At 65.2% G+C, this 23,515-nt stretch overlaps 4 protein-coding genes across 29 annotated transcripts in view; 2 read left to right on the forward strand and 2 right to left on the reverse strand.

Moving 5' to 3' along the window:
• Window positions 1-7,643, forward strand: part of GALNT9 (polypeptide N-acetylgalactosaminyltransferase 9) — a 51,319-nt gene extending 43,676 nt beyond the window's left edge. Inside the window, exons 8-11 of one of the 2 annotated variants that reach the window (XR_011385287.1) lie at window positions 2,632-2,769; window positions 3,062-3,157; window positions 4,063-4,226; window positions 4,945-5,081. Coding sequence is in view for 1 of the 2 variants with exons in the window: in XM_070066266.1 (XP_069922367.1) it covers window positions 2,632-2,769; window positions 3,062-3,157; window positions 4,059-4,226; window positions 4,945-5,091 (549 nt within the window). In the remaining variant the exon portion in view is untranslated. Of the gene's footprint in view, window positions 1-2,631; window positions 2,770-3,061; window positions 3,158-4,058; window positions 4,227-4,944 lie in introns of both variants that reach the window. The other variant, XM_070066266.1, reaches the window with a different exon arrangement.
• Window positions 7,644-8,739: 1,096 nt separating this feature from the next.
• NOC4L (nucleolar complex associated 4 homolog) lies at window positions 8,740-14,245 on the reverse strand. Of its 2 annotated transcripts, none has more exons than XM_070066268.1 (15): window positions 14,087-14,245; window positions 13,767-13,887; window positions 13,276-13,382; window positions 11,532-11,639; window positions 11,182-11,331; window positions 11,008-11,107; window positions 10,845-10,879; window positions 10,470-10,520; window positions 10,248-10,359; window positions 10,057-10,117; window positions 9,824-9,934; window positions 9,574-9,734; window positions 9,409-9,491; window positions 8,980-9,093; window positions 8,740-8,902 (listed from the first exon to the last, which is right to left on the reverse strand). In XM_070066268.1, the coding sequence occupies exons 1-15, from the start codon at window positions 14,201-14,203 to the stop codon at window positions 8,783-8,785; spliced, it is 1,551 nt and encodes a 516-aa protein (XP_069922369.1). In that variant the 5' UTR covers window positions 14,204-14,245; the 3' UTR covers window positions 8,740-8,782. The 2 variants fall into 2 exon arrangements, with proteins under 2 accessions (XP_069922369.1, XP_069922368.1); XM_070066267.1 differs by having other exon boundaries at window positions 10,845-10,882.
• Window positions 14,246-14,303: 58 nt separating this feature from the next.
• On the forward strand, window positions 14,304-23,262 carry DDX51 (DEAD-box helicase 51). 2 transcript variants are annotated; one of them, XM_070066264.1, is made up of 15 exons: window positions 14,304-14,653; window positions 14,744-14,853; window positions 15,015-15,165; window positions 15,376-15,521; window positions 15,611-15,682; window positions 15,796-15,902; window positions 16,037-16,145; window positions 16,239-16,384; window positions 16,535-16,727; window positions 16,799-16,914; window positions 16,984-17,100; window positions 17,182-17,283; window positions 17,387-17,450; window positions 17,534-17,628; window positions 17,842-23,262. In XM_070066264.1, exons 1-15 carry the CDS (start codon window positions 14,350-14,352, stop codon window positions 18,365-18,367), a joined length of 2,358 nt encoding a protein of 785 aa, XP_069922365.1. In that variant the 5' UTR covers window positions 14,304-14,349; the 3' UTR covers window positions 18,368-23,262. The 2 variants fall into 2 exon arrangements, with proteins under 2 accessions (XP_069922365.1, XP_069922366.1); XM_070066265.1 differs by having other exon boundaries at window positions 14,306-14,853; window positions 17,534-17,668; window positions 17,842-18,096.
• The window catches only part of EP400 (E1A binding protein p400), a 120,493-nt gene continuing 118,403 nt past the window's right edge, over window positions 21,426-23,515 (reverse strand). For all 23 annotated transcript variants that reach the window (XM_070066262.1, XM_070066260.1, XM_070066259.1 and 20 more), the window contains one exon: window positions 21,426-23,483. In XM_070066262.1, coding sequence (XP_069922363.1) covers window positions 23,211-23,483 — 273 coding nt within the window. In that variant the 3' untranslated portion in view covers window positions 21,426-23,210. The remainder of the gene's footprint in view (window positions 23,484-23,515) is intronic.

The raw sequence follows: 23,515 nt of genomic DNA on the forward strand, positions 1-23,515 counted from the left end.
GCGGCCCTGCCTCACCCTGGGTGGATCACTCTTCACAGGTGGGAAGGAGGGCGGCCACCCCGGCCAGTGGAAGCGTGGGTCCTGTGGCTGCTCTGCCCTGCCCGCTGGCCTGACCTCCTGGAGTCCCCAGGCGGCGTCACAGCCAAGGGTGCAGGTTCTCCACGTGCAGACCCCAGGGTGCTGGTAAGGGCGCAGACCCTGGGAGGGCCTTGGCCAGGAGCATCAGAGCCTCGTTCCATGTGTCCCACCACCCTCTGCAGCCGGCCCCACCCAGGACCCACAGTGACCCAGCCTCAGGGTCACCCAGAGGCATGTGGGGTTAGGTTCCTGGGACGTTGTTCCTGGGACATTGCCATAGCCACCACCCGGAGCTCACTGGGCCACACCTCCGCCAGGGGGACCTGCTGGGGATGCAGACACTGTAGTACCAGGATGTCCCCGATGACCGCAGACCCCACCCTCAGCTGCAGTGTTTTCTGGGGAGTTCTATCATGGCACAGCAGCTTCCAGATCTCGTCTAACAATGCTGTTGTTTCTGCGCCCACAGATAGGGAAACTGAGGCACAGAGGGGCCAATGCGCTGGCCCAGGACACACAGCAAGTGGCATGACTAGGGCCCTGCGGGGCCGAGGCCACAGACGCCCACGCTGTCCCTCAGCTGCCGTGTGTTCCCACTGGATTTTTTTTTTAAGGATTTATCTATTGGGGTCGGCTCTGTGTCACAGCAGGTAAAGCTACTACCTGTGATGCTGGCATCCCACATGGGTGCAGGTTCAAGTCCAGGCTGCTCTACTTCTGATCTGGCTCTCTGTTAATGGCCTGGGAAAGCAGTAGAAGATGGCCCAAGTCCTTGGGCCCCTGCACCTTCATGGGAGACCTGGAAGAAGCTCCTGGCTTCAGCCTGGCCCAGCTCTGGCTGTGGGGCCATTTGGGGAGTGAATCAGCAGTGGAAGACCTTTCTCTCTCTCTGTTTCAGCCTCTCTATAATTCTGACTTTCAAATGAATAAATAGATATATATTTTTTTTTTGACAGGCAGAGTGGACAGTGAGAGAGAGAGACAGAGAGAAAGGTCTTCCTTTGCCGTTGGTTCACCCTCCAATGGCCGCCGTGGCCGGCGCGCTGCGGCCGGTGCACCGCGCTGATCCGATGGCAGGAGCCAGGAGCCAGGTGCTTTTCCTGGTCTCCCATGGGGTGCAGGGCCCAAGCACCTGGGCCCTCCTCCACTGCACTCCCTGGCCACAGCAGAGGGCTGGCCTGGAAGAGGGGCAACCGGGACAGAATCCGGCGCCCCGACCGGGACTAGAACCCGGTGTGCCGGCGCCGCTAGGCGGAGGATTAGCCTATTGAGCCGCGGCGCCGGCCATCAAATGAATAAATAGATATTTTAAAAAGAGAGATTTATTTATCTTGGAAGGCAGAGGTACAGAGAGAGAAAGAAAACACTTCCATCCATTCACTGGTTCACCCCCCAGATGGCTACACTGGCCAGGGCTGGGCTAGGCTGAAGCCGGGAGCCAGAAGCTTGGTCTAGGTCTTCTATGTGGGTGGCAGGGTATCAAGCACTTGGGCCATCCTCTGCTGCTTTCCCAGGCCATTAGGGAGCTGGATTAGAAGTGGAACAGCCGGGACTTGAACCTGCACCCATGTGGGATGCCGGGGTTGCAGGTGGTACACCAGTGTCGGCCCTCTGGTGTGGACCTGGCCAGTCCAGGGTTGCAGCTGGCCTTGGACTTCCTGTAAGGAGCTGGGTTCTGGCCCCCTTTTGCATGGCCACAACTGGGCAGGTAGGAACGAGGCTGTCCCAGGAGGACGCAGTCCACTGTGCCCAGACTCCCACTGAGCCCTGGCCACAGGAGGCATTTGGGTTCCCCAGCCCTGGAGCCGCCTCACCCCGACTCCATGTGCCCACTGAGGACTAGCGTGTCGCCGTCAGGGACACACGTGCTCTGTGCACGATCTCACCCAAGCAGCCCCCGGGCCGTGTGTGCCAGGAGCAGCTACAGGGCCAGCGCTGTGCCCTGGCGTCCTCACGCTCTCCCTGCAACCTCCCCGGCTGGTGCTGTGGCGTTTGGTGACGTTGCCTGGAGGACCCAGGCCATCTGCTCACCTGACCCCGTGAGGGCGACCCCAGCCTCACGCCCTGCCCTGGATCACTGGCCACACAGGCCAGGAGGCCTGCACTGGTGTGTTAGAGATGAATCAGCCCCGTGCCAGCCCTCCATGAACTGGGCAGATCAGAAGGTGCCCTGTCCGGCCGCTGAGTGCTTGGTTCTTGGACTCAGGGCCGCAGCTTGGGCCAGCCAGGGAGGCCGGCCAGGGCCGTGTGTGTTCTGTGACTCACAGGGTGGCAGTGTGTTTCTGCTATAGTCACCCAACTTTGCAGATGGGAAAACTGAGGCATGGAGAGGTGAAGGGGCCCCAAGGCCACAGCTGAGCCCGCCTGAGTCAGCCGCAGGAGCTGCCTGTCCCTGGCTGACCCCCGATACCACAGCAGGGGTTTGTGGCCAGGGTCCAGGTTCACAACAGTGAACGGGGGCAGCGGGGCCCTAGAGGGCTGCTCTGGCGAGGGCAGACCTGCCTCCTGGGGACCGAGACCCTCACCTGCCCTCCGCCTGCTTCTGCCCTGCAGAACCCAGGGGTGGACTTCGGGGACGTGTCCGAGAGGCTGGCCCTGCGCCGCAGGCTGAAGTGCCGCAGCTTCCAGTGGTACCTGGAGAACGTGTACCCCGAGATGAGGGTCTACAGCGACACGCTGGCCTACGGAGAGGTACCGGCCCCCCGGGCTTCCGGCCAAGCGCTCCCCCACCTGCACACACAGGTCCTCCGGCCCAAAGTACCCACACGTGCACGCAGACACCCGCACGAGTATGTCTGGGTGTGGGCGAACCCATCAGTTCACACCCATGCGTTCCCACGTGTGCATAGGCAGTCACGTAAGTGTAGGAGGGGCCTGGGGGAAGTCCCCACTGACCCATCTGTCCCTGGAGCTCCTGGTCCACCCTTTCACCCCTGCAGCCCCTGGCCCTGGGACCCCTCTGTGACCAGGGGCTTCCTTGCAGGTGCGAAACAGCAAAGCCAGCGGCTACTGCCTGGACCAGGGCTCAGAGGACGACGACCAGGCCATCCTGTACCCCTGCCACGGGATGTCCTCCCAGGTAGGACCGGCGGCCGACCACACACTGCTGCAGGGCACTGGTCCCTGACCCCAGCCATGGTGGGGGTGCTCAGGAGCCGCGGGGCTCCTGCCCCGCCAACGCAGGCCAGTAGGGGAATGAGGCCCCTGAAGTCAGTCGGGTGCTGAGCGGGGCGCCTCTCAGGGCTGCTGGAGGGCGTGCTGGGCACCTGGCACGGTGTGGGCATATCAGGACGTCAGCCATCACGTCTACCAACACCCGGCTCCCGTGGGGCCCCTGCAGAGCCCGGCCAAACCGCAGGTGCTGCCGCTGAAGAGTGTTTCTGCCGGGTATTGGTGTCAATCAAATTCACCCTGACTCCCACTTTCCCAGAATGGTGCACGGGCTGGCTGACAGCTCCCCTGGGGCGAAATCCTGTGGCCGCCGAGCCACCAAGCACGGGTGGCGCCTCAGCCTTGAGGTCATGGAGTGCCCCCTCGGCCACAGGGCCATCTCCTTCCTGTTCTGGAATTTTCTGAGGCCGGGGCGGGGCTCTGCTGCTGCTCCAGCTCCTTGACTGTTGCTTGGGCCCTGGAGCTCTGGACGCATCCCAGGCCTCCAGTCTGGCTCAGGCAGGGCTCAGCCCAGGCCACGCAGGGCCTTGCCAAATTCCTGACCACTCTGTCCTCCAGAAACTGGCAGCAGAGCCCACCCGGCCCCTGCAGAACCTCAGCTTGGCCACTGGATTCAGCCCTGCCCAGTGGCCAGCTCACGCCCAGCGAGGGTAGGAGACTCCAGGCCACCCACTGGGCGGCCCCAAGTGGACAGATGCTTTAGGGGACCCCCGCTGCCCCTCACACCAGGTCCAGAGCCTGCCGGGCAGGGGTGGGCGTGGCCCCTGCAGGGCCTCATCCGGCTCACGGCGCCTGCTGGTCCCTCCCAGCTAGTGCGGTACAGCACAGACGGCCTCCTGCAGCTCGGACCCCTGGGCTCCACCGCCTTCCTGCCCGACTCCAAGTGTCTGGTGGACGACGGCGGGGGCCGGAGCCCTGCCCTGAGGAAGTGCGAGGATGTGGCCCGGCCCACCCAGCGGCTGTGGGACTTCACCCAGGTGAGGGGCGGGGGCTGTGCCTGCTGCGGGAGGGGGTCTGAGGCCAGGGCTTGGATCTGTTCCCACTTGAGCCGAGGCACTGCCCAGGGTCACACAGTGAGAGGGCCTGGGAGTCTCCAGCCCCGCCCTCCCTGCCACCCATCGCCATCCACACTGACCACGTGACTGGGGCTGGGCGAGGACGTGGGCGTGTTGGGGACACACAGTTTGACCCCGCCATGTCTGGCACTGACAGGCCAGGGGCACCTCTGACCCTTGCTCCTCAGAGTCCCTGGGAGCCCTCTCCTGACCCCCGACTCGTCTCTTCCACGCCCCTCCATCATCACGCCTGCTGTGTGCAGACCCGATGAGGGTCGCTGTGGCTGTCTTGCCTGGGCAGTGGCCTCTGGGGTCCCTGGCTAAGTTGAGGCCACAGGAGGCACCGGGCAAACAAGGGTCACAATGCGGGGGTGGGGTCTGGCCAGGTTTGGCTGGGTGTAAGGGCCAGTGGGGGCTGTCGCTCTGCTCCTGGACCTGTCGGACCTGGCCTTGGCCATGGAGATTTGGGGGACCCAGGAAGCTGGGGCACCCTGGGGAAAGGCTGGTCCTGGGGACCCCTGGGCCCCGTGTTCCTGCTGCCTCTTGGACCCCAGAGGCAGAGAGCAGGGCAGCTGGTGAACCAGGCAATGCAGGCAGGGACCCGGGGCTCCCTGGCTGACTCCGCCTCCCCCACCCACAGAGCAGCCCCATCGTGAGCCGAGACACCGGCCGGTGCCTGGAGGTGGAAATGTCCAAAGAAGCCAACTTCGGGCTGCGGCTGGTGGTGCAGAGGTGCTCAGGGCAGAAGTGGGTGATCCGAAACTGGGTCAGGCACAGGCGGCACTGACCCTCGCGGGCCTCGGGAGCCATCAGGTGCGCCCCCTGGGCTGGAGCCAGGACGGGGGTCGCTCCCTCCCCTTGAATCCACCGCAGCCCCGGGAGAGGGCGCCTCTGAGGCCTGGGGGTGCCGCTCCCAACCACGTGCCTTTTCCGCGGTGACCCCAAAGGCTGCCCCTCTCCTGCATGCGCAAAACCCTGGACTCCCCCCACCTGCGGAGGCAAACCCACCCTGGCCGAGGCCGGTGGGCCCAGGGGGTCTGTGCAGGCCGCCTGCCCTGCCCAGCTCGGCCTTTCTCAGCACCAAAATCCAAGGTGAAGCCAGGGGCGGAAACGGGAGGAGCTCTTGTGCAGCTGCCACGGCAGGGGCCAGACCCGGAGCGGGCAGCACAGAGGCAGAGCTGGGCCTGGGCTGGAGGCCACCGCCCTGCCATCTGCCCACGGCCCGGGTTCTTGCTCTCCGCGGTCTCTGTGGCAGGGGTCAGCAAACATGACCTGGCCCCTGGCCTGTTTTTTATAAATAAAGTTTTATTGGCTCATAGCCAGCCCACCGTCTGTGGGCTGCATGGCTGTGAAAGCAGAGCACCGTGCTCTCTGCCGCCACCTGTGCCAGGACACAGGGCGGGCGGGGAGGGGCCCAGGGGCCAGAAGCAGGGCCACACTTGGCTGCACAGGAGGTGGCAAACGTGTTCTCCGTGGTGGCCCCATGTCTGCCTGGCACCCAGGGTCTCCACGTCCCAGGACAGGCGTGTGGCAGGCACAGGTCACAGCCTCTCTGCCGCAGGCTTCTCTATCCTCAGCCCAACTCTCACCAGGCAAAGCTGCCCCTTTCAGGATGACCACGGAGGCAAAACGCGGGCAGTGGGCGAGACTCCTCCCTGACCGCGGGCCGGTCCTGAGTGCCCACGGGAAACGGAAGCTCGCGTGTGTTACAGCAAATGGCACCGCGGCGTGCAGGCCGGAATGAAAGCCGTCACAGCTCACGGCCCTGGGCCTGCCCTGTGGCCACCTGATGGGCTCGGCAGGGACAGAGCACACGCAGCGTCCCCGGACACCAACACCTGGAACGTCAGCCTCGGGGCCTGCTGCACCCACACCAGCGCCCCCACGACCAGCCAACTGCCCAGGCACCTCACAGGTGGCCCCACCGCAGGATCCGGGGGGATGGTCCCAGGACAGGAAGAGTGCAGCTGGCCAGAGCTGACACGTGGCCCAGCGCTGGCCACACGGGTGTGGTTCACACTGGGCCAGATCCCCACCCGCACCACAGGGATGCCCCACGCTGGGGACCCCCGACCTGAACTCCAGGCTCTTGGTGACTGGCACTCCTGGGGACCCCAGCCACAAACTCTGGGCCCAGAAGTGAGGGGGCAGGGGAGGCGTTTATAACAAGGGGAAACTTCCACCCCATCAGTCCCTAGCGCTCTTAGCACTGCGAGTGCTGCCCCCATTTGACCCAGAAACAGGAGAGAAGCCTGCCTCAAAAGACACGAGCCAGCCCTCCTTGTGCCTTCCACTCTGCCTGACTGCCCAGTTTCATTTTTTTAAAAACATTTATTTATCTGAAAGGCAGAGTTAGAGAGGTAAAGACACAGAGCAAGGTCTTCCATCCGCTGGTTCCCTCCCCAGATGACTGCAACAGCCAGGCGGAAACAGGAGCCAGGAGCGTCCTCGGCGTCTCCCACGAGGGTGCAGGGGCTCTCTGCTGCTTTCCCGGGATGGGAAGTGGAGCAGCCGGCAGTCCATCCAGCGCCCATATGGGATGCTGGCCCTGCAGACCACGGCCTAACCCACTACACCACAGCACTGGCCCCCTAAACACGATGTTTTTAAACACCAAGGATACAAGCAAACAGAACGGAACAAAGCCCAAGAGCGGTCAGCACCGTCTCCGACTTCACTGTGAACTCACTGGGCAGTTTCTTTGGAACACTCCAAAGGCGGCTGAGATAGAGGCCCAGCCTTGGTACCTTTGGGGCCAGGGGCCTCACCAGGCCACCAGAGGGCTTGGGCTCCATCAGTGGGGTCTGGATCACAGCCCCAGGGACCCCTGCCTGTCCCGTGTCCCTGACTGCCTGTTAGCAGCTGGCTCCCCCGAGACTCCCCGGCAGTGCGGAGCCCAGTCTGCAAACACCCTGGGGGCCGGGGCCCCTTCGGCCCTCACTAGAGGGGTGGAGGCTCAGAGCCACGCAGTGAGCGAGTGGGCACCAGAGCTCACTGCCTCCTGCACCTCGCCTCAGTCCAGCCTGACCACAGACGGCTCTGACAGGCTCCCGAGGGCGAGGGTGGATGGAGAGGGCTGGGATCCAGCCGTTGGCAGACTAGTCTGATCCAGGAAAAGCCTAAGACTCCCATACCCAGGCAGGAAACCCACCACCCGATCCTGCCTAGGACACCTGCCCCACCCTGGCTCGTCCCCAGCTTAGCAGGGGCCCCCGGAGGTCAGGGACAGCAGGCCAAGGACATGGAGGCAGCCCAGGGCTGTGTGCCTCAGCCCTCCCACCTGGCTGCTGCCTCCAGCAGCCACCGCCCTGCTTGGCAGAGCTTGCTGGCTGCAGCCCCACTGCTCCCTTGAGTACCCGGAGTGAGTCAGGTGTCCTCATTTGTGTCAGAGGGCTGGGCTGGGGTCCCTGCTTTTCCCCACCCTGGGGCTCTGTACCGCCAGTGGGGGTCCAGCAGAGCCTTCCCTCCCAGAGAGCAGGCCCAGGGACACCACACCAGCAAACAGCTGAGGGACAGCCCCAGCGTGCACGACTCTGGTGCCCAGATCCAGCTGACCCCAACGCTGTCACCCCCACCACTGCCGTCCCTTCCCTCTTGGACTTTGTCATGTCCACCAAACACACCTGCCCGGCACAGTCAAGGTTTGCTCCGGGGTTGGGTGGGGTTTTATCCTCACTGGAGCAGTCCAGCCAGCCAGAGCTGCTGTCCCACAGCCACGCACACCCATGGCTTCAGCAGCGGCCACTTCCTGCCCTGGTGCTGGAGGCCACCGTCCTGCTCTGGCCCGTGTCCACCCTCCCTCGTAAAGCCACGTGGGCGGTGCTGGGTCAGAGCCCACCCCGATGACTCACTTCATCTCCACCACGCCTGTGATGCCTCTGCTCAATGACGTCACGTTCCAAGGACCCAGGGGCCAGCACTCCATCTTCCGGGGGCCATGGTCCCGCCCACAACAGCGAGTGAGCAGCAGGGACAGGGTTGGGGCCTGGCTGAGCACCTGGCCCAGCAAGGCTGTGAGCTTCCTCCCAGCTGCCCCGAGGCTGGGACTCCCCCTGGGACTCTGCTGCTGTGCAGGGACCTCAGGGGGTTCCTGGGACAAGTGCCCCCTGCAGGGCTCGGTCCTTGGTCTGCAGTACAGGCAACCCTACCCCTCCATCCCCTCTTTCCCCATTCTCGGTTCCTCCCCGACATCTGAGGGGGCAGAAAGCGGGTCTCCCACCACACCAGGTCACACCAGGTCCAGCCACAGTAGACGACAAGTGTCTGGGGAGGGCTCCTGCCCCACGTGCCGGTGACACCACCTGCCCAGAGCTGCTCTAGCAACTCCTCTTGCACGAGCCAGTGGCAGCATTCGGGGCACCCAAGACCCCCATGCTGCAGAGCGCACAGGACCCCCGCCCGCCTGCCCAGATGTGCGCCCAGGAAGCAGCTGCACTTGCCTACAGAAGCGTTTACTGGGGGTGGCAGGGGCAAGGGGGTCAGCTGAGCGTGAAGAGCTGTGAGCAGAGGCTGTCGTGCCGGCCCAGCAGGCCCTGAGGCGGGAGGAACTCCAGCGGCACCGGCTCAGGCCTCTTCTTCTTCAGGTCCCGCTCGAAGATCTGCAGGGGACGACGGCGGCAGCTGCGGCAGCTGCGCTCCCGGTCCCGTGCCCAGAGCCCCCGCACCCCGGCCTCACCTCATATGCAGTGAGCTCCAGGAGCGGCGCGATGCTGACCTCGGGGACAGACAGTGCCTGGTTGATGGCGCTGGCGGCTTTGGACACCTCAGGGTGGTAGTGCTGCTGCAGGGTCTGGGGGCACACACACAGGGGCCGGCACCAGGTCAGCAGCCTGCCGCCGCCAGTGCCAGCGTGTGCCCAGCCACAGGGTCAGCAGCCTGCCGCCGCCAGTACCGCTGTGTGCCCAGCCACAGGCCAGTGCGGGGCAGGGCGCGGGTGCGGGCCCAAGCACACGCCGACGCTGGGCTGTGACGGAGCAGCCTGGCAGGGACGTGGCAGGGACGTGGCAGGAGCGTGGCAGGAACGTGGCAGGGGCAGGCGAGCGGGGCTCCCGGGAAGCCAGGGCTGGGGGCTAGGGCCACGCGGGGGCCGCGGAGGGCACCCCACCTGCAGCTCCCACAGAGAGCTCTCCAGGGCTCGGCTCTTGGCTGGGTCCTCCTCGGTGGGGTCGTAGGGGTCGGCGTCCAGCTCTAGGAACAAGACGACCGCTGGCCTCAGCACTCAGAACGGCCAGGCGGCCCCCGCCAGGCCCCGTGCCGGCAGCGTGCTCACCAGGGCCGTTGGGGCGGTGCACGAGGACGCGGCAGGCCGGGTGTCGGCGCAGCAGGTTGCAGATGAAGGGCAGCACCATGAGCAAGGCCTCGGGGGGTGCGGTCAGGGCCAGGTGGGACAGGCGCTTGGCGAAGGCAGCCACCAGGTAGGCGGGAAGGTGGCTGGACAGGGCAGGGGGGTGTGAGAGCCCAGGCCCCAGAAGTCAGCCCCGCCGCCCCTTGCTGGCCCAAGACCGCAGCCTCACACTCACGAGGAGGACAGGAAGAGGTCGACCAGGTGGAAGAAACGAGCCCGGTACTTGACGTGGAAGATGGAGGGCTCCAGGAGGCCATAGAGCTTCCGGTAGAAGTCGGGGTATTCCCTGGGGACGGCACACACACGGGACGTGTGTCCAGCTTGGCCCAGCTCTGGCCCCTCCCCCCCCCCCCCCCCCCCCGCAGGCCTGGCGGGAGCCGGGAGGGGGGCTGAGGCACCGACACTCACAGGTTGTGCTCGTGAATCAGGATGAAAAGCCCGTTCAAGGCCAAGAGGCTGACGGCACCCCCTGCAGACACACACAGACACAGACGTGGAGCCCGGACGGACCTGCACCCCGGCCCCTGCAACGCCCAGGCCTCCCAGCTTCCCGCCCTGCACCGCGCCCACCCGCCAGCCCAGCCGGAAGCCCGGCTCACCGACATCGTAGGCGCTGGTGAGGAAGTCGATCATGAGGGTGGGCTGGGCCAGGTGGGGCAGGATGGAGTCGTGCAAGATCACCAGCACCTTCTTGTACAGGCCGAGGGGCAGCTGGGCGGCCGCAGGCAGGTCAGGGTGCTGCCCAGCCGTGCCCCGCCCCTGCCAGGACCCAGGGCACCCGCCGCCACCCTCACCAGAACCTGGGCCCCCGGAGTCCCCACCTTGTGCTTGAGGAAGCCGAGCCACATGGCCTGGAACGCCTTCCTGTGCTCCTGCAATGGGGGCGGGGCTACACATGCTGGTCCGCCAAAGGAGACCCAGCGCTGGCGGCTCCCTGGCGCCCACCCTGTCCTGCCCTCTGCCGGCCACAGGAACCCCAGACCGGGTCTAGGAGCTCCAGCTCTTGAAGCCACCACGTGGAACCCCCCTGCGCACTGCACGATGCGGCATCTGCCTCCGTCCCCGAGGCCCACGGAGCCGGCCTAACTAGGGGCCTGCCTCCTCACGCCTACTCGTCGTGGCCCTGGTGGACGCACACGGTGACACCTCTGTGCTGGGAGCTGGGGGTGGGGGAGGGGTGTCCCGGGGACACTCACCTTCAGATGAACCACTTTCCACTTGTCTGACGGCTCTGCTAGGAAGGCAGGAGAGCGGTCACCCCAGCACAGCACGGAGGCAGTGGCTCGCTGGCTGGCCAGGCCAGGCCAGGCCCTGTTCTGCAGCACACCCCCCCCCCCCGGGCCTTCCCAGGATGCTCACCCGCGCGCTTCACATAGAAGCTGCACACGTCAGGCTCCCGAGGGGGCAGGCTCACAGCCGCCAGCAGCGAGAAGGCATTGTTCCAGAACGTGGGGGACACCTGCCGGAGCCCAGCTTGAGCACCGTGCTGTGGCCCACCCGCCTCCCGGGTCACCACGCGCGGACATCGCTCACCTCCAGGTGCTGGTCGGTCACGCGGGCCACCGTGTCGGTGGCGGCCTGCATCGCGTGGTACCGGATGTCGTCGTGCTCCAGATACTCTCGGAAGCGGGAGAGCAGCAGGCTGCCGTCGTCCTCGGGCGAAAGCAGGCCTCTCACCACCGACTGGGGGCGGGGCAGGGGTCAGCGTCTCTCCTGTGGGCAGAGCCCAGCAGCCCCCCACAGCCCTCTCCCCCAGCTAGTGGACAGCCAAGGTGACGCCCACGTGGCCATCGCCCCCTGCACACGGAAGAACAGAGGCAGCCTCCCGTGAACGCCGACCTGCTGGGCGAGCAGGCCCCCTGCTCCCGCAGCCGGTCCCTCACCTTGAAGAGCTCCCGGGGGAACAGGTAGTTGTCCTCCCACTTGGGCTTCTCCAGGGGGTGCGTTCCTTCCAGCTGCACAAACTTCATGAGCGTCTCGAGGGCCAGCTCCTGGGGAACAGGGACAGAGCGACGGTGGCACTCTCTGCAGGCGGCCTGGGGCTCGCCCCAGCCACAGGGCCCTCACGACCGGCCCCAGTGGGCACGGAGAGAAGAGTGGCCCGCCTTCTCTTGCTCCATGCCCCAGCCTGATGGTCACGCAGCAATGCAGGGACTCGGCGGCACTGGAGCGCGGCCGGGGTCTGGCCTCCTGCACCGGGGGCCCCTAGAATGCTCTTGCGTCATCTCTATGGATGGAGCCAGTGCCACTGCCAGTGCGACGAGCCAGCGTGGCTCACAGCAGTCCCACTCACAGGCCACGTCCAGAGCAAGCGAACCCAGACCCGAGCAGAGTGCGTGGGAGCTGACTACTGGTGGGCACAAAGTTTCTAAGTGCATGATGGCACCGCCCTTAAGAGTGGTGATGGCTACGTGGTTCTGCTGATACAGGAAACAAATAAAAAAACCGGCCACGCTGTATGTTTCACTCCTGAAGCCTTTACCTGTCTGGAGGAGAAACAGAGACAGAGTGGATGCCCCACCTGCTGGCTCACTCCGCAAATGCCTGTGACAACCAGGGTTGGGCCAGGAGCCTCGAACCCCGTCTGGGTCTCCCGAGGGCGGCAGCTGAGCGGCCACTGCTGCTGTCCAGGCTGCACACGAGCAGGGAGCTGGGACGTGGGACGTGGTATCCCGAGCACCCCACACCCACCCAGCTGCGCTTCCAGGCTGGAGCGACGGCAGCCGAGCCTCACGCGGAAGCGTCGGGTTCAGCTCCCAGCAGGCTCCTGACACCACCTGGGAGACCTGGACTGAGCTGGCTCTGGGTCCGGCCCCAGCGGAAGCCACTGTGGGCGTCGGGAGTGGACTAGCAGATGGAAGGCCCCTGCGCACACCTGCACTCTCTCTCCCTCTTCCTCTATCTTTCAGACGATTGATTTAAAACAACAAAAAAATATTTAAAAAAAACAAATTATAAGTCACAGGAATTACATCACTTCAATGCTGTTAGAAGTTGGTGACTCGGGGCCGGCGCTGTGGCGCAGCAGATAAAGCCGCTGCCTGCAGTGCTGGCATCCCGCATGGTTCCGATCCAGCTCTCTGCTGCGTCCTGGGAAAGCAGTGGAAGATGGCCCAAGTCCTTGGACCCCTGCACCCACGTGGGAGACCCAGAGGAAGCTCCTGGCTCCTGGCTTCAGATCAGCGCAGCTCTGGCCATTGTGGCCATCTGGGGAGTGAACCAGTGGATGGAAGACCTCTCTCTCTCTCTGCTTCTCCTTCTCTCTCTGTGTAACTCTTTCAAATAAATAAATCATAAAAAGAAGTTGGTGAGCCACGCCCATGGCTGCAGGCCACCATGTGGACTGAGACCCACGCATCTGCAGGCACAGGCTCAGTGCACGGGTCCCTGACGCCCCGAGAGACCAGCGCTCTGCCTCTCTGCACCCACTGCAGACGGGATGATGATCGCATTTCCCCACGAGGCCTGAAGGCCCACAGGACAGACGGAGGCCACGCACCAGGAAAGCAGCCGGAGGAGGGAAGCGCTGGTGCCTACACAGCGTCCACCTCCACAGCCCTGGGCCTCCGCTTCCGGGGCGCAGGGGGTGGACGCAGCCGAAGCAGGGCCCGCTTTGCCAAGCCTCACCTTGACCTGAAAGGAAGGGTGAGCCAGGAGCTCCGCCAGGCGGTTGCAGCAGCTGTGGTAGCGGTGCCTCATCCACACCTTGTACTTGCGAGTGGCTCCCTGGGACCCTGCGTGGGTGCGGGAGGTTCGGAGGGCTGTGGCACACACTAGGTCTTGAGCCCACCTCTCCCTCCCACGCCTGCCCCCCCCCCCCCCCAGCCTCCTGGAAAGAGGCCGCCATGGCCCCCAGACCTGGCCTGGGACTGTCACTCCCGGGGGTGTGCAAACAGCGAGGCAGCTCTGCCCAAAACCAGCCAGGCGAGCCAAGCCCTGGGCCCGCCCTGCACGGAAACGCACAGCTCTGACTCCGGCACCGGCACCGGCCCGCAGTCCGAACCCCGCTGAGCGCGTGTGTAAAGCCGGCTGCAGAGGAGTCCCTCCCACCGGCCGCGGCGGCTGGCTCAGGATTCGAGGGCGCCCATCTCCCTCCAGCCCGCCTGGAAGGCGCTCACCTGCCAGGACCACCTCCTCCGGGGGCAGCTGGCCCACGAACAGCTCTCCCCGCTCCAGCAAGGCCCCGAACAGGCGGCTGCACGCGCGGACTGCTTCCTGTACCTCCTCGCTGTCCTGGGCCTGCGCGAGAGGCCGTGTGGCGCGCCAGCTCCCCTCCCCGCGGGGACCCCAGCCCGGGCGCATCCACCCGTGACCCCACACGTCTCGGCGGCGTCTGAGCCTCTGCGGGGACCCCCCCCCTACCGCCACCTCCGAGCCCCGGGCTCCGCGCGGCGGCCGTCGCCCCTCTCCTAGCGCTGCCTCGCCCGGGCCCGCTCACCTGCAACACCGCCAGGATGTCGAACACGCCGTTGGCCTCGCCGCGGCTCGCCAGCACAGCCTCCACCAGGCGGCCGAGCGCCCGCCGCGCGCCCGCCGGCCCGGGACCCCGCTCCATGCCTCCGGCTCCGGGGAGAGCGGCGCGTGTGTGACGTCACCGCCCGCGCGCCGGGTGACGTCACCACCCGCGCGCCGGGGGACGGCGTGCCCGCGCCGAGGACGTCACTGCTGCGCGCCGGGCGGGAGCCGCGTGAGCGCTGGGCCATGGCGCTTTTCCACGTCGCGCGGTATCCCGGCCCTGGGGCGGCCGGGCCCGAGGAGGAGGCGGAGGCCGAGGCCGGGGCGGGCGAGAGGGCTCGTGCGCTGCTCCAGCGGCTGCAGAGCCGGGCGCTCGAGCGGCAGCGGCAGCGGCGAGAACCCGCGCCGCCTCAGGTGGAGGAGGCGGCGGCAGGGCGACGCCGGCGGCGGCCCCGGCGGCGGCGGCGAGTGGGTGAGGCGGCGGCGGGGAGCCCGGACGCTCGGCCGGGGAAGCGGCGGAAGACCGGCGGCGACGCCGCCGCGGACGCAGGTGGGCCGAGGGCTGGGGGCGCGGGGCCGGCGAGGCTGCTTGGAGGCGGCGTCGCGGCTGACGCGGGTCCCGGCGTCGTTTGCCTCGCAGGGCCCGGCGAGCAGGCGCCAGCGGAGCAGGAGGCCGAGGCGGCCCCGGACGGAGCGTGCCGGGTCCCCGCCGCGGTGCTGGGGGCCTTCGGTCGGAGGAAGGCGCCCAAGGTGAGCCGCGGCGGGGCAGGGGCGACGGCGCCTCCACCCGTGGCAGCCGCAGACGTGCCGCCTCTCGTCGCGCCCAGGGCTGCGTGGTAAGAGCCCACGGGGCGGGAGCCCGTGGCGGCTGCTTGCTCCGGGGCCATCCGGTCGTCCCTCCGCCGCCGCAGGTGCAGCCGTTCCTGCCGGGCTGGTTGGCTGAGCCCAGCTGCGTCAGGAAAGACGTCTCCGGGAATCTCACCCCCCTGGAGGACGTCCCCGAGGTGCACCCCGACCTGCAGAGGCAGCTGCGGGCGCAGGGCATCTCCGCCTACTTCCCAGGTGCGGGGCCCAGCGGGCGCGGTGGGGGGAGGCGCTGCTCGCGGCGGGAACGCGCCTGGAACGCGCCTGGAACGCGCCTGGAACGCGCCTGGCACCCCTCCCTCCCCGTGCAGTCCAGGCGGCCCCTCCGGCCCCCGCGAGCCCGTTGGGTGCAGGGGGAGGCGCTGCTCGCGGCGGGAACGCGCCTGGCACGCCTCCCTCCCTGTGCAGTCCAGGCGGCCGTGATCCCTGTGGTCCTGGAGAGCGCCGCCAGTGGCTTCCTGGTGGGCAGAGGTGGCTACCAGCCGCGTGACCTCTGTGTCTCCGCCCCCACGGGCAGTGGGAAGACCCTGGCCTTCGTCATCCCTGTGGTGCAGGTGCGTGTCAGGGCCCCTCCCTGCGGCTGGAGCTGGGTGGGGCGGGAGTTCTCGGCTGACGTGGGCTGTCCTTGCTCTCTGGCGCGCAGGCCCTGTTGCATCGAGTAGTCTGTCAGATCCGCGCCCTGGTTGTGCTGCCCACCAAGGAACTGGCCCAGCAGGTGCGTGGGCCCCGTGCCCAGAGGTCGGCTGGGCCCTGGCCGGCTGAGGCGGCTCCGGCGGTCCTTGGCCGAGGTCAGAGCCGCTTCCCGGCTAACCGCGGGCTGCTCCCCAGGTGAGCAAAGTGTTCAACATCTACACGGACGCCACGCCCCTGCGGGTCGCTCTCGTCACGGGACAGAGGTCACTGGCCAAGGAGCAGGAGGGCCTCGTGCAGAGGACGTAGGTGCTGCTGTGTTCCCGCCGCCTGGCCCGCGGGGAGCAGGTCGCTGCGGCTGCCAGTTTCCCTGCCGAGGGAGGGTTGGCGCTGTGGGAGCGAGGTGGCGCCTCCTGCTGAGCCGCGGCCTGCGTTGTAGGGCGGATGGCTACCGCTGCCTTGCGGACATCGTGGTGGCCACCCCTGGCCGCCTGGTGGACCACATCGACCAGACGCCGGGATTCCACCTCCAGCAGCTCCGCTTCCTGGTGCGTCCCCGCGCTGGGGCCTGTGCCCGGGCCGAGGGCTGGCCTCAGCAGGGAGCCTCGCCTCACCCAGCCAGGGCTTCCTGTCCCCTGCAGGTCATCGACGAGGCTGACCGCATGGTGGACAGCATGCACCAGTCCTGGCTGCCGCGGGTGGTCGCGGCGGCCTTCCAGAGGGAGGGCCCCGGGGACCTCTGTTCTGTGCTGCAGAGGAGCCAGCCCCCGGCTGTGACGGCTGCCAGGTACTGAGCCGTGCTGCGGAGCGGGCGCGCCGTGGCTCCCGCCCAGTGCTCAGCGCCCACGCCCAGACCTGGGACGCAGTGTGTGTGCGGTGCGGCCGGGGGAGCCCGTCCTGGGCAGGGCTCCAGCGCTCCCCTCCCCTCCCCCCCCAGCACCTGCCGCCCCCAGGTGCCTCTGCAGAAGCTGCTCTTCTCCGCCACCCTGACCCAGGACCCTGAGAGGCTGCAGCGGCTCGGCCTCCACCAGCCCCGGCTCTTCTCGTCAGGACAGGCGCACGGGGGCTCGCGAGACGGGGAGGAGCGTGGGGGCTTGGCAGGGAAGTATGACTTCCCCGCAGGGCTCACGGTGAGTGGGCGCGGGCGCAGGGGGCCGGGCACCCAGGCCCGGGGCGCTCGCCAACCCTGTTGTGCCCGCAGCACCACTACGTGCCCTGCCGCCTCCGGTCTAAGCCGCTGGTTGTGCTGCACCTGATCCTGGAGCTGAAGTTCTCCAGGGTCCTCTGCTTCACCAACTCGAGAGAGAACTCCCACAGGTGAGGCCAGCCCGGAGGGCCGGCGGGCGGGCTCGCGCCGGCACCGCCTACCGCGTCTTCTCCGCCCAGGCTCTTCCTGCTGGTGCAAGCTTTCGGCGGTGTGAGCGTGGCCGAGTTTTCCTCCCGCTGCGGGCCTGGCCAGCGGAGGGGCATCCTGAAGCGGTTCCAGCAGGGGAAGATCCAGCTGTGAGTCGGGGCGGGGCGGGGCGCCAACCTCTGCTGGAAGTGGGCCCGCGGGGGGCTTCAGGGAGCACCCCTGTTCCGCAGCCTGGTGAGCACGGACGCTGCTGCCCGAGGCATTGACGTGCAGGGCGTGGAGCTGGTGGTCAACTACGACGCGCCCCAGTACCTGAGGACCTACGTGCACCGGTGAGGGCTGGTGGGACCCTTGTTGTGGGTGGGGAGGGGTGAGGAGCCCCGGCTGTGGGACCCCAGGGTGGGAGGGCACTGCTGACGCGCTGTTTGCCTTCAGTGTCGGGAGAACAGCTCGGGCCGGGAGAACTGGACAGGCCTTCACGTTGCTCCTCAAAGTGCAGGTGATGCCGTGTGGCCCTCGTGAGGCGTGGAGGGGGCGCGCTGCTCCTGCGGCCCCTCCCACTCACACTGGGCTGCTCTGCAGGAGAGGCGGTTCCTCCAGATGTTGGAGGAAGCTGGCGCCCCCAGGCTGCAGCGGCATGAGACCCCCAGCGAGCTCCTGCAGCCGCTGGTCCCTCGGTACGAGGCAGCCTTGTCCCAGCTGGAGAAGACCGTCAGGGTGAGGCTGAGGCCCTGGTGGTCTCTGTCGAGGACGGGGAGGCAAGGGTGTGGATACATTCAGCTCCGAGCCTGTGCCTGCGGGATGATGGGGCCTCACGGCCCTGGGTTAGCGGCCCTGGGAGTGGGGCGGCGGTGGGCGGCACGGTGCCACACCCTCTTCTCCTTCCATAGGAAGAGCAAAAGCAGAAGGCCACCTAGGCCAGGGCCTCCGAGGTGTGGAGGGAGCCTCCTGCTGGCACGGGTCAGCGTCTTCATCTCCGTGGACATGTGCCGGGTGGAAGGCCCCACCCCCCCTGCACACCGTCTCCTCTGTGAAGCAGCAGCTCGGGCCTGGGCTTGGGTGCCAGCCTGCAGCCCCAGTCCCCTGGGTCAGATTGGTCCTCCCAGAAATAAAGGGAAATGGAAGAGTCCCCCAGGACAGGGGCACGGAGCTTGTCACGTTCTTGGCTGGTCGTGGGGGTGGCCTGGGGTGGCCTCTGGCTGCCAGCACGTTCACTCACGTGGCTGTTTACCGAGGAGTCCTCCACTTGAGGGTGAGGAATCTAGGCCAGACACGGCTCGTGTGCAGAGCACTGAAAAGGGACCATTTTGGCTGCGCTTAAAAATTTTTTTTAAAGAATTCATTTATTTGAAAGAGGGAAAGACATTTCCCATCTTCTGGTCCACTCCCCAAAAGGCCACAATGGTTGAGGGCTAGACCAGGCCAAAGCCAGGAGCCAGGAGCTTCTTCTGGGTCCCCCACGTGGGTGCCGTGGCCCAAGCACTCAGGCCATCAGCAGGGAGCTGGATGGGAAGTGCAGCAGTCGGGACTTGAACCGGCGCCCATATGGGATGCCGGTGTCACAGGTGGCAGCTGTACCCGCCATGAGATGGCACTGGCCCCTGCAAATGTCAGAGTACAGCCTGCCAGCTTCTCTTAGGGACTGTACTTTTGATGGCACAAAGATCTGTTTTTAAATTTGGGGTTTTAATTGGGATCTCTGACCCACTCTACGTGCATTTTTTGTGTGCAGTTCGAGTAGGGCCTGGGCTTCCTTGAGTTACATTTTGAACCTGAATTGCTGCATTTTCTGTCTCAGGAGCTCTGTTTGCCTCATTTCGTTTGCTTGTGTCTGAGCCGCTCTGGCTGCTCTGTGCCTTTTCACTCGTCTCCCGCTTGTCCAGACACGGCGACTGCACTGTGTGTTGTGTACTCGGTCTCCTGCCTCCAAGATTCATGGTGTCTTCCCTCGACGCCTGGGGCTCGTGCTGGTGGGAACTGCTGAGGCCTGGTGTGGCGGGTCCCAGCAAGGGGCTGCGTTCCTTCCTGCCAGGGCTGGGGGGCTGCAGTTTAAGTTCCCGGCTCCCGATGCCCTTCACCTGTGCACACTGTAAGGCTGGGCCCTGGGGCTGTGGTGCCAGGGACACCAACATCCCGTATTGCGAGTGCCAGTTTACACCCTGGCTGCTCTGCTGCTCACCCAGCTCCCTGGGAAGGCAGTGGAAGGCCCAAGCTCGTGGGGAGCAGGATGGAGATCCGGGCTCCTGGCTTGGGCCTAGCCTCGCCCTGGCTGTAGGTCATTTGGGGAGTGAATCTAGGGGTTTCAGCCACTCTCACTGCCTTTCAAAATTTCTTTAAAAAAAAAAAAAAAAAGGCCTTGTTTGCTGAAAAAGCAACAACAGAGGAGGAGACAGGGCCTCAGAAGCAAGGTCCAACGGAGGAGAGCAACCCAGCGAGCCAGGGCTGGTAGCAGTGCCAGACCTGAGCTCTCCACATCGGGGCGGGGCCCAGTCCACGGTGATCTTAGGGCCAGCTGCTTCCGTGACAGCTAGGCTGGGGGCACACAGGACGTGGCTCGTGGCCACGGGAGGTCCTGCTGTCAGCGCTTGCTCCTCCCCAAAAGGCTCTGAGCTGAGGGATGGAGGGGAGCCACAGGCCGAGCAGCCTGTTCCCTGGTCGGGGCCATCAGACAGCCCAGCCGTCCAGGGACGTCCCCGACTCCCAGAAGGGCTCCTGCAGGTCCTAGGACTGATGCTGTGCCTCCTGCCAGGCACAGCTGGTTGGTTTTATCATTGTCTCACTGGAGGATATTGATGTATTGGGTAAAGGAAAAACACAGCATCGTTAGCTTCTGATGACCTCGAATCACAAACACTGACTGGATGACGTACGTGCACTGAGTGCTAACCCTGCTGTTTCTAGCTAGTCCTGCTCTATTCCATGCCTTTTCCTTCTGAAACAGTTGACTCACCAAGTGGTAGTCACATCGACAAGACCTGAAAACCCCCCTGCATACGTGGGCCGTAAGGGCTGAGCGCCCAGAGGGCTGCCCCGGCGCACTCCTGGGAACGGGGTCTCTGGCTGAGCCTCACCGTGCTGCTGTGGGACAGCTTCGCCCGATGAGGCTTTCCGATGGCCTCAGAGGACATCTGCCACGTGTTCAGGTTTCTTAGTCCACTGCTCTTCAGCGTCTCCATAGAACAGACGTCTGGTCAGACCATCAGAGACAGTGCAGGCACTAGAGCGAAATGTCGACGCTTCTCTCCTTGTCCTCAGCTGCATGCGGGTGGCTGAGAAGCCTGGGGCTCAGCCTGGCCTCTGACACGCCACGGGCTGTGTCCTCAGCTGCCCCACGTCAGAGGCTGGGAGACACCTGCTTCTCAGACTCCACTGGGATGAGCCCACCGGTCCCCTGGAGTGCACACGGCCAGCTTTGGGGCACATGAGCGTCAGGGACAGCAGCAGTGGCTCTGCGGTGGGGGTCACAGTGTGACCTTGGGAGAAACAATGAGGTGCAGGGGCCATGTGCTGAATGCTGTACAGATGTCACCTAGGAGGGGAATCCAAGGTCCCAGCCCCCACCCCCACCCTGGGGGCCAGGGAACAGCCTGTGCTCCCAAGAGCAGGCCCTGGCAAAGTGCCTGGTGTGGTATCTGCTGCTTACCCGTCTTCCACACCGGGGAGCACACGGCCCCCTGCACACCTCACCTCACCTCTGTAGTGAAGACACCAAAGTGAACCACGGGCTGCAGCTGCTTCCTGACTCCAGATGTTTCTATCAAAATGTGTCCCCCGGCCAGCGCCACGGCTCACTAGGCTAATCCTCCACCTGCAGCACCGGCACCCCGGGTTCTAGTCCCGGTCGGGGTGCCGGATTCTGTCCCGGTTGCTCCTCTTCCAGTCCAGCTCTCTGCTGTGGCCTGGGAGTGCAGTGGAGGATGGCCCAAGTGCTTGGGCCCTGCACCCCATGGGAGACCAGGAGAAGCACCTGGCTCCTGGCTTCAGATCAGCGCGGTGGGCCGGTCACAGCGGCCATTGGAGGGTGAACCAACGGTAAAGGAAGACCTTTCTGTCTCACTGTCCACTCTGCCTGTCAAAAATAAAATAAAAGATGTGTTTCCCTTATAATTAGAGACTTGATTTTTAACACAAGGAAGTCCAAAAGCCAAAGAGAAGAAAATGGCTCCCAGGCACCTGGTGAGAGGTTTTCAGCAGACAGTCCTGCAGCTCCCCTGAGATGGCAGCACGAAGCCCTCTGGGGCCAGCAGGCCCTGGAGTGGGCAGTGGGGGGCAGGGAGCACCATCCTCGCCTGGGAGCAGCTCTGAGCGGGCTCGCTGCGGAGGTCAAACCCCTGCCGTGCTCCGCTCCTCCCAGGTCCCGCTACACCACGGGGCAAGTGACTCCAACACTGCTTGCTCTGTCCACCCCGCCCCGAAATGAAAGCATAACTGGCATCTTAAGTAATAGTTTTCTATAAAAGACAAGATGAGAAAGTCTACAAAAAGGTCATTTTATTATGCCTTTTGTTTGGCAGATATCAGGGCCCTTTTAAAATCCTACCATTCAAGTACAAACTCTTATGTTTACAAAGTATTTACAGTTTCAGTCCTGTTCCTTTAGAGATTAAAACACAACAGCTATCTAGTTACAATAATTAACAAAAACAACAACAACACACAAGGGCAAACCCCTGCCTCAGGCCCCAGACCTCCACCAGGGCTCCAAGCCTCTGCTGCCCACGGAGCCCACCCAGATCTGGACGGTGCTCTGGCCGCCGCCTTGTGTCACGTTCTGAAAACCTCCGATTCACAGATGGTGTGGGCTTGCAGGGAGGAGGGCTGGACGACAACTTCCCAAACACATACTTACTTCTTAAATAACTGGGCAGGTTAACCTTTACAACAGGCCAAGAAACAGTACACTGGACTACGAGGAGTGCCCTGCAGCGAGCGGCGGGAACCACACACCCAGGCGTTTAGAGGTGACAACACGACCGCCGCTGGACTGGCTGCGTGGAGTGACCCCAGTGCACTTAGCAGGGGACGCTGGCCGGGCATCTCGGTGCAGGCGGTGCTGACCAAACCAGCACGGGCAGGGCCGGCCACGGGAGCGGGTCCTGGTGTTCCGTGCTAAGCTGCACGCACTGAAACGTTAAGTCCCTTCCTTCCAGCATTTGATCTTCACGTCTGTCCAAATTTCTCATCAAGGGCTCAAAAGCCAGCTCGCAGGGAGTGGCACACAGGCCGCAGGGTGAGGGGACCCCAGAGGACAGCGCCTCCTCAATGCCACTCAAGGGGCACGTCAGGACAGAGCCCAGGCGATGAACGTCGGGAACCTTGAAGTGTGTGTGGCCTGACACTTGGTCTCCACAAGCTGAGCAGAACCTACCTTCCTGGACCGCCAATGGGAACGGCTCAGCACAAGCTCAGCTGGACGCGGCCCTGTCCGCCTGGGGAGAGCCCAGGAAGGGAGGCCGCCACGTCCGCCAGACAGAGGCAGGTGCTCCTGTCTCGCCCTCGCTGCACCCCTTTCACACCAGCCCAGGCGCTTCTCCACTTGTGCTGGCAGAGCCACGCCTGAGACACCGCGGCAAATGCCTGATGCCACCACCGAGGACGCCGCACGCCTGGAAGGGCTGCGCTGTGGCTCCACCCAGGACGCTACCCACAGAGGAGCTCGAGGCCCCACATCAGGCCTCGTCCCAGTGAGGAGCAGGGGAGCCTGTGAGGCTCACTCTGCACCTCACAGCGTGCGACTGGGACAGGAGCACGAGGCTGCCCGTGTGCTGGGGGACGCTGGGCACACCCAGGACCCAGAGCTTTATCCAAAGCCAGGGCCCGTCATGAACGCGCCGAGTTTCCTTTAAACGAAAACAAATCACACTGGCTGTGGGGCTGGGGAGGCCCCACTGGGCATCTCCCTCGGACGCAAGCTGGGGCGTGTCACGTGTGCACAGACTCAGCGTGTGCGTCAAAGCAGAGCAAGCCATGGCTGCTCTCCCTCGGGACAGGGAGCGACCGCAGGGCTGCCTGCAGACGCCTGCCCCTGAGGCGGACACAGACGGACGTGGCAGGCACCGCCAGGGACTCTTCGTGGCTCTCAAAGCCCAGCCTGCTGCTCTGGAGGAGAAAGTGAACAGGGAGACCGGCGGGCGGGCTGGCGGGCCAGGTAGGGCCAAATTCCCAGGGGCGACCCCGCCGCTGCCTCAGGGACAGCTCCCGGGGCGCACGCATCTCACGCAGCAGCGTCTCCCACAGACGCGAGCGCCCGCTCCTCCAACTACTGGCACGGCGGCTTGGTGGGCGTCTTCAGCCTGACCGCGGGGACCCGCATGTGCAGCTTGGGTTGCTGACTCGGGCTGTCGGAGCCCGCCGGAACCTGCGCGGGGCTCGGGCCACCAGGTGTCTGAAGCGGGGCTGACGCTGGGGTCACCACCTGCTGCTGGATGAGCTTCTGCTGGACCACCTGGGCCGTCGCCGTCACCGCAGGGATCATCTGCACCTGCTGCCCTGCCGCCGTCGCCTGTGTCAGCGTCACTGTCTGTGGAGAAGCCTGAGCCAAGACAGCAGAGAGCACTTGAGTCA

Source organism: Oryctolagus cuniculus, chromosome 21 (assembly GCF_964237555.1).
Source record: "Oryctolagus cuniculus chromosome 21, mOryCun1.1, whole genome shotgun sequence".
NCBI classification, from domain to species: Eukaryota; Metazoa; Chordata; class Mammalia; order Lagomorpha; family Leporidae; genus Oryctolagus; species Oryctolagus cuniculus.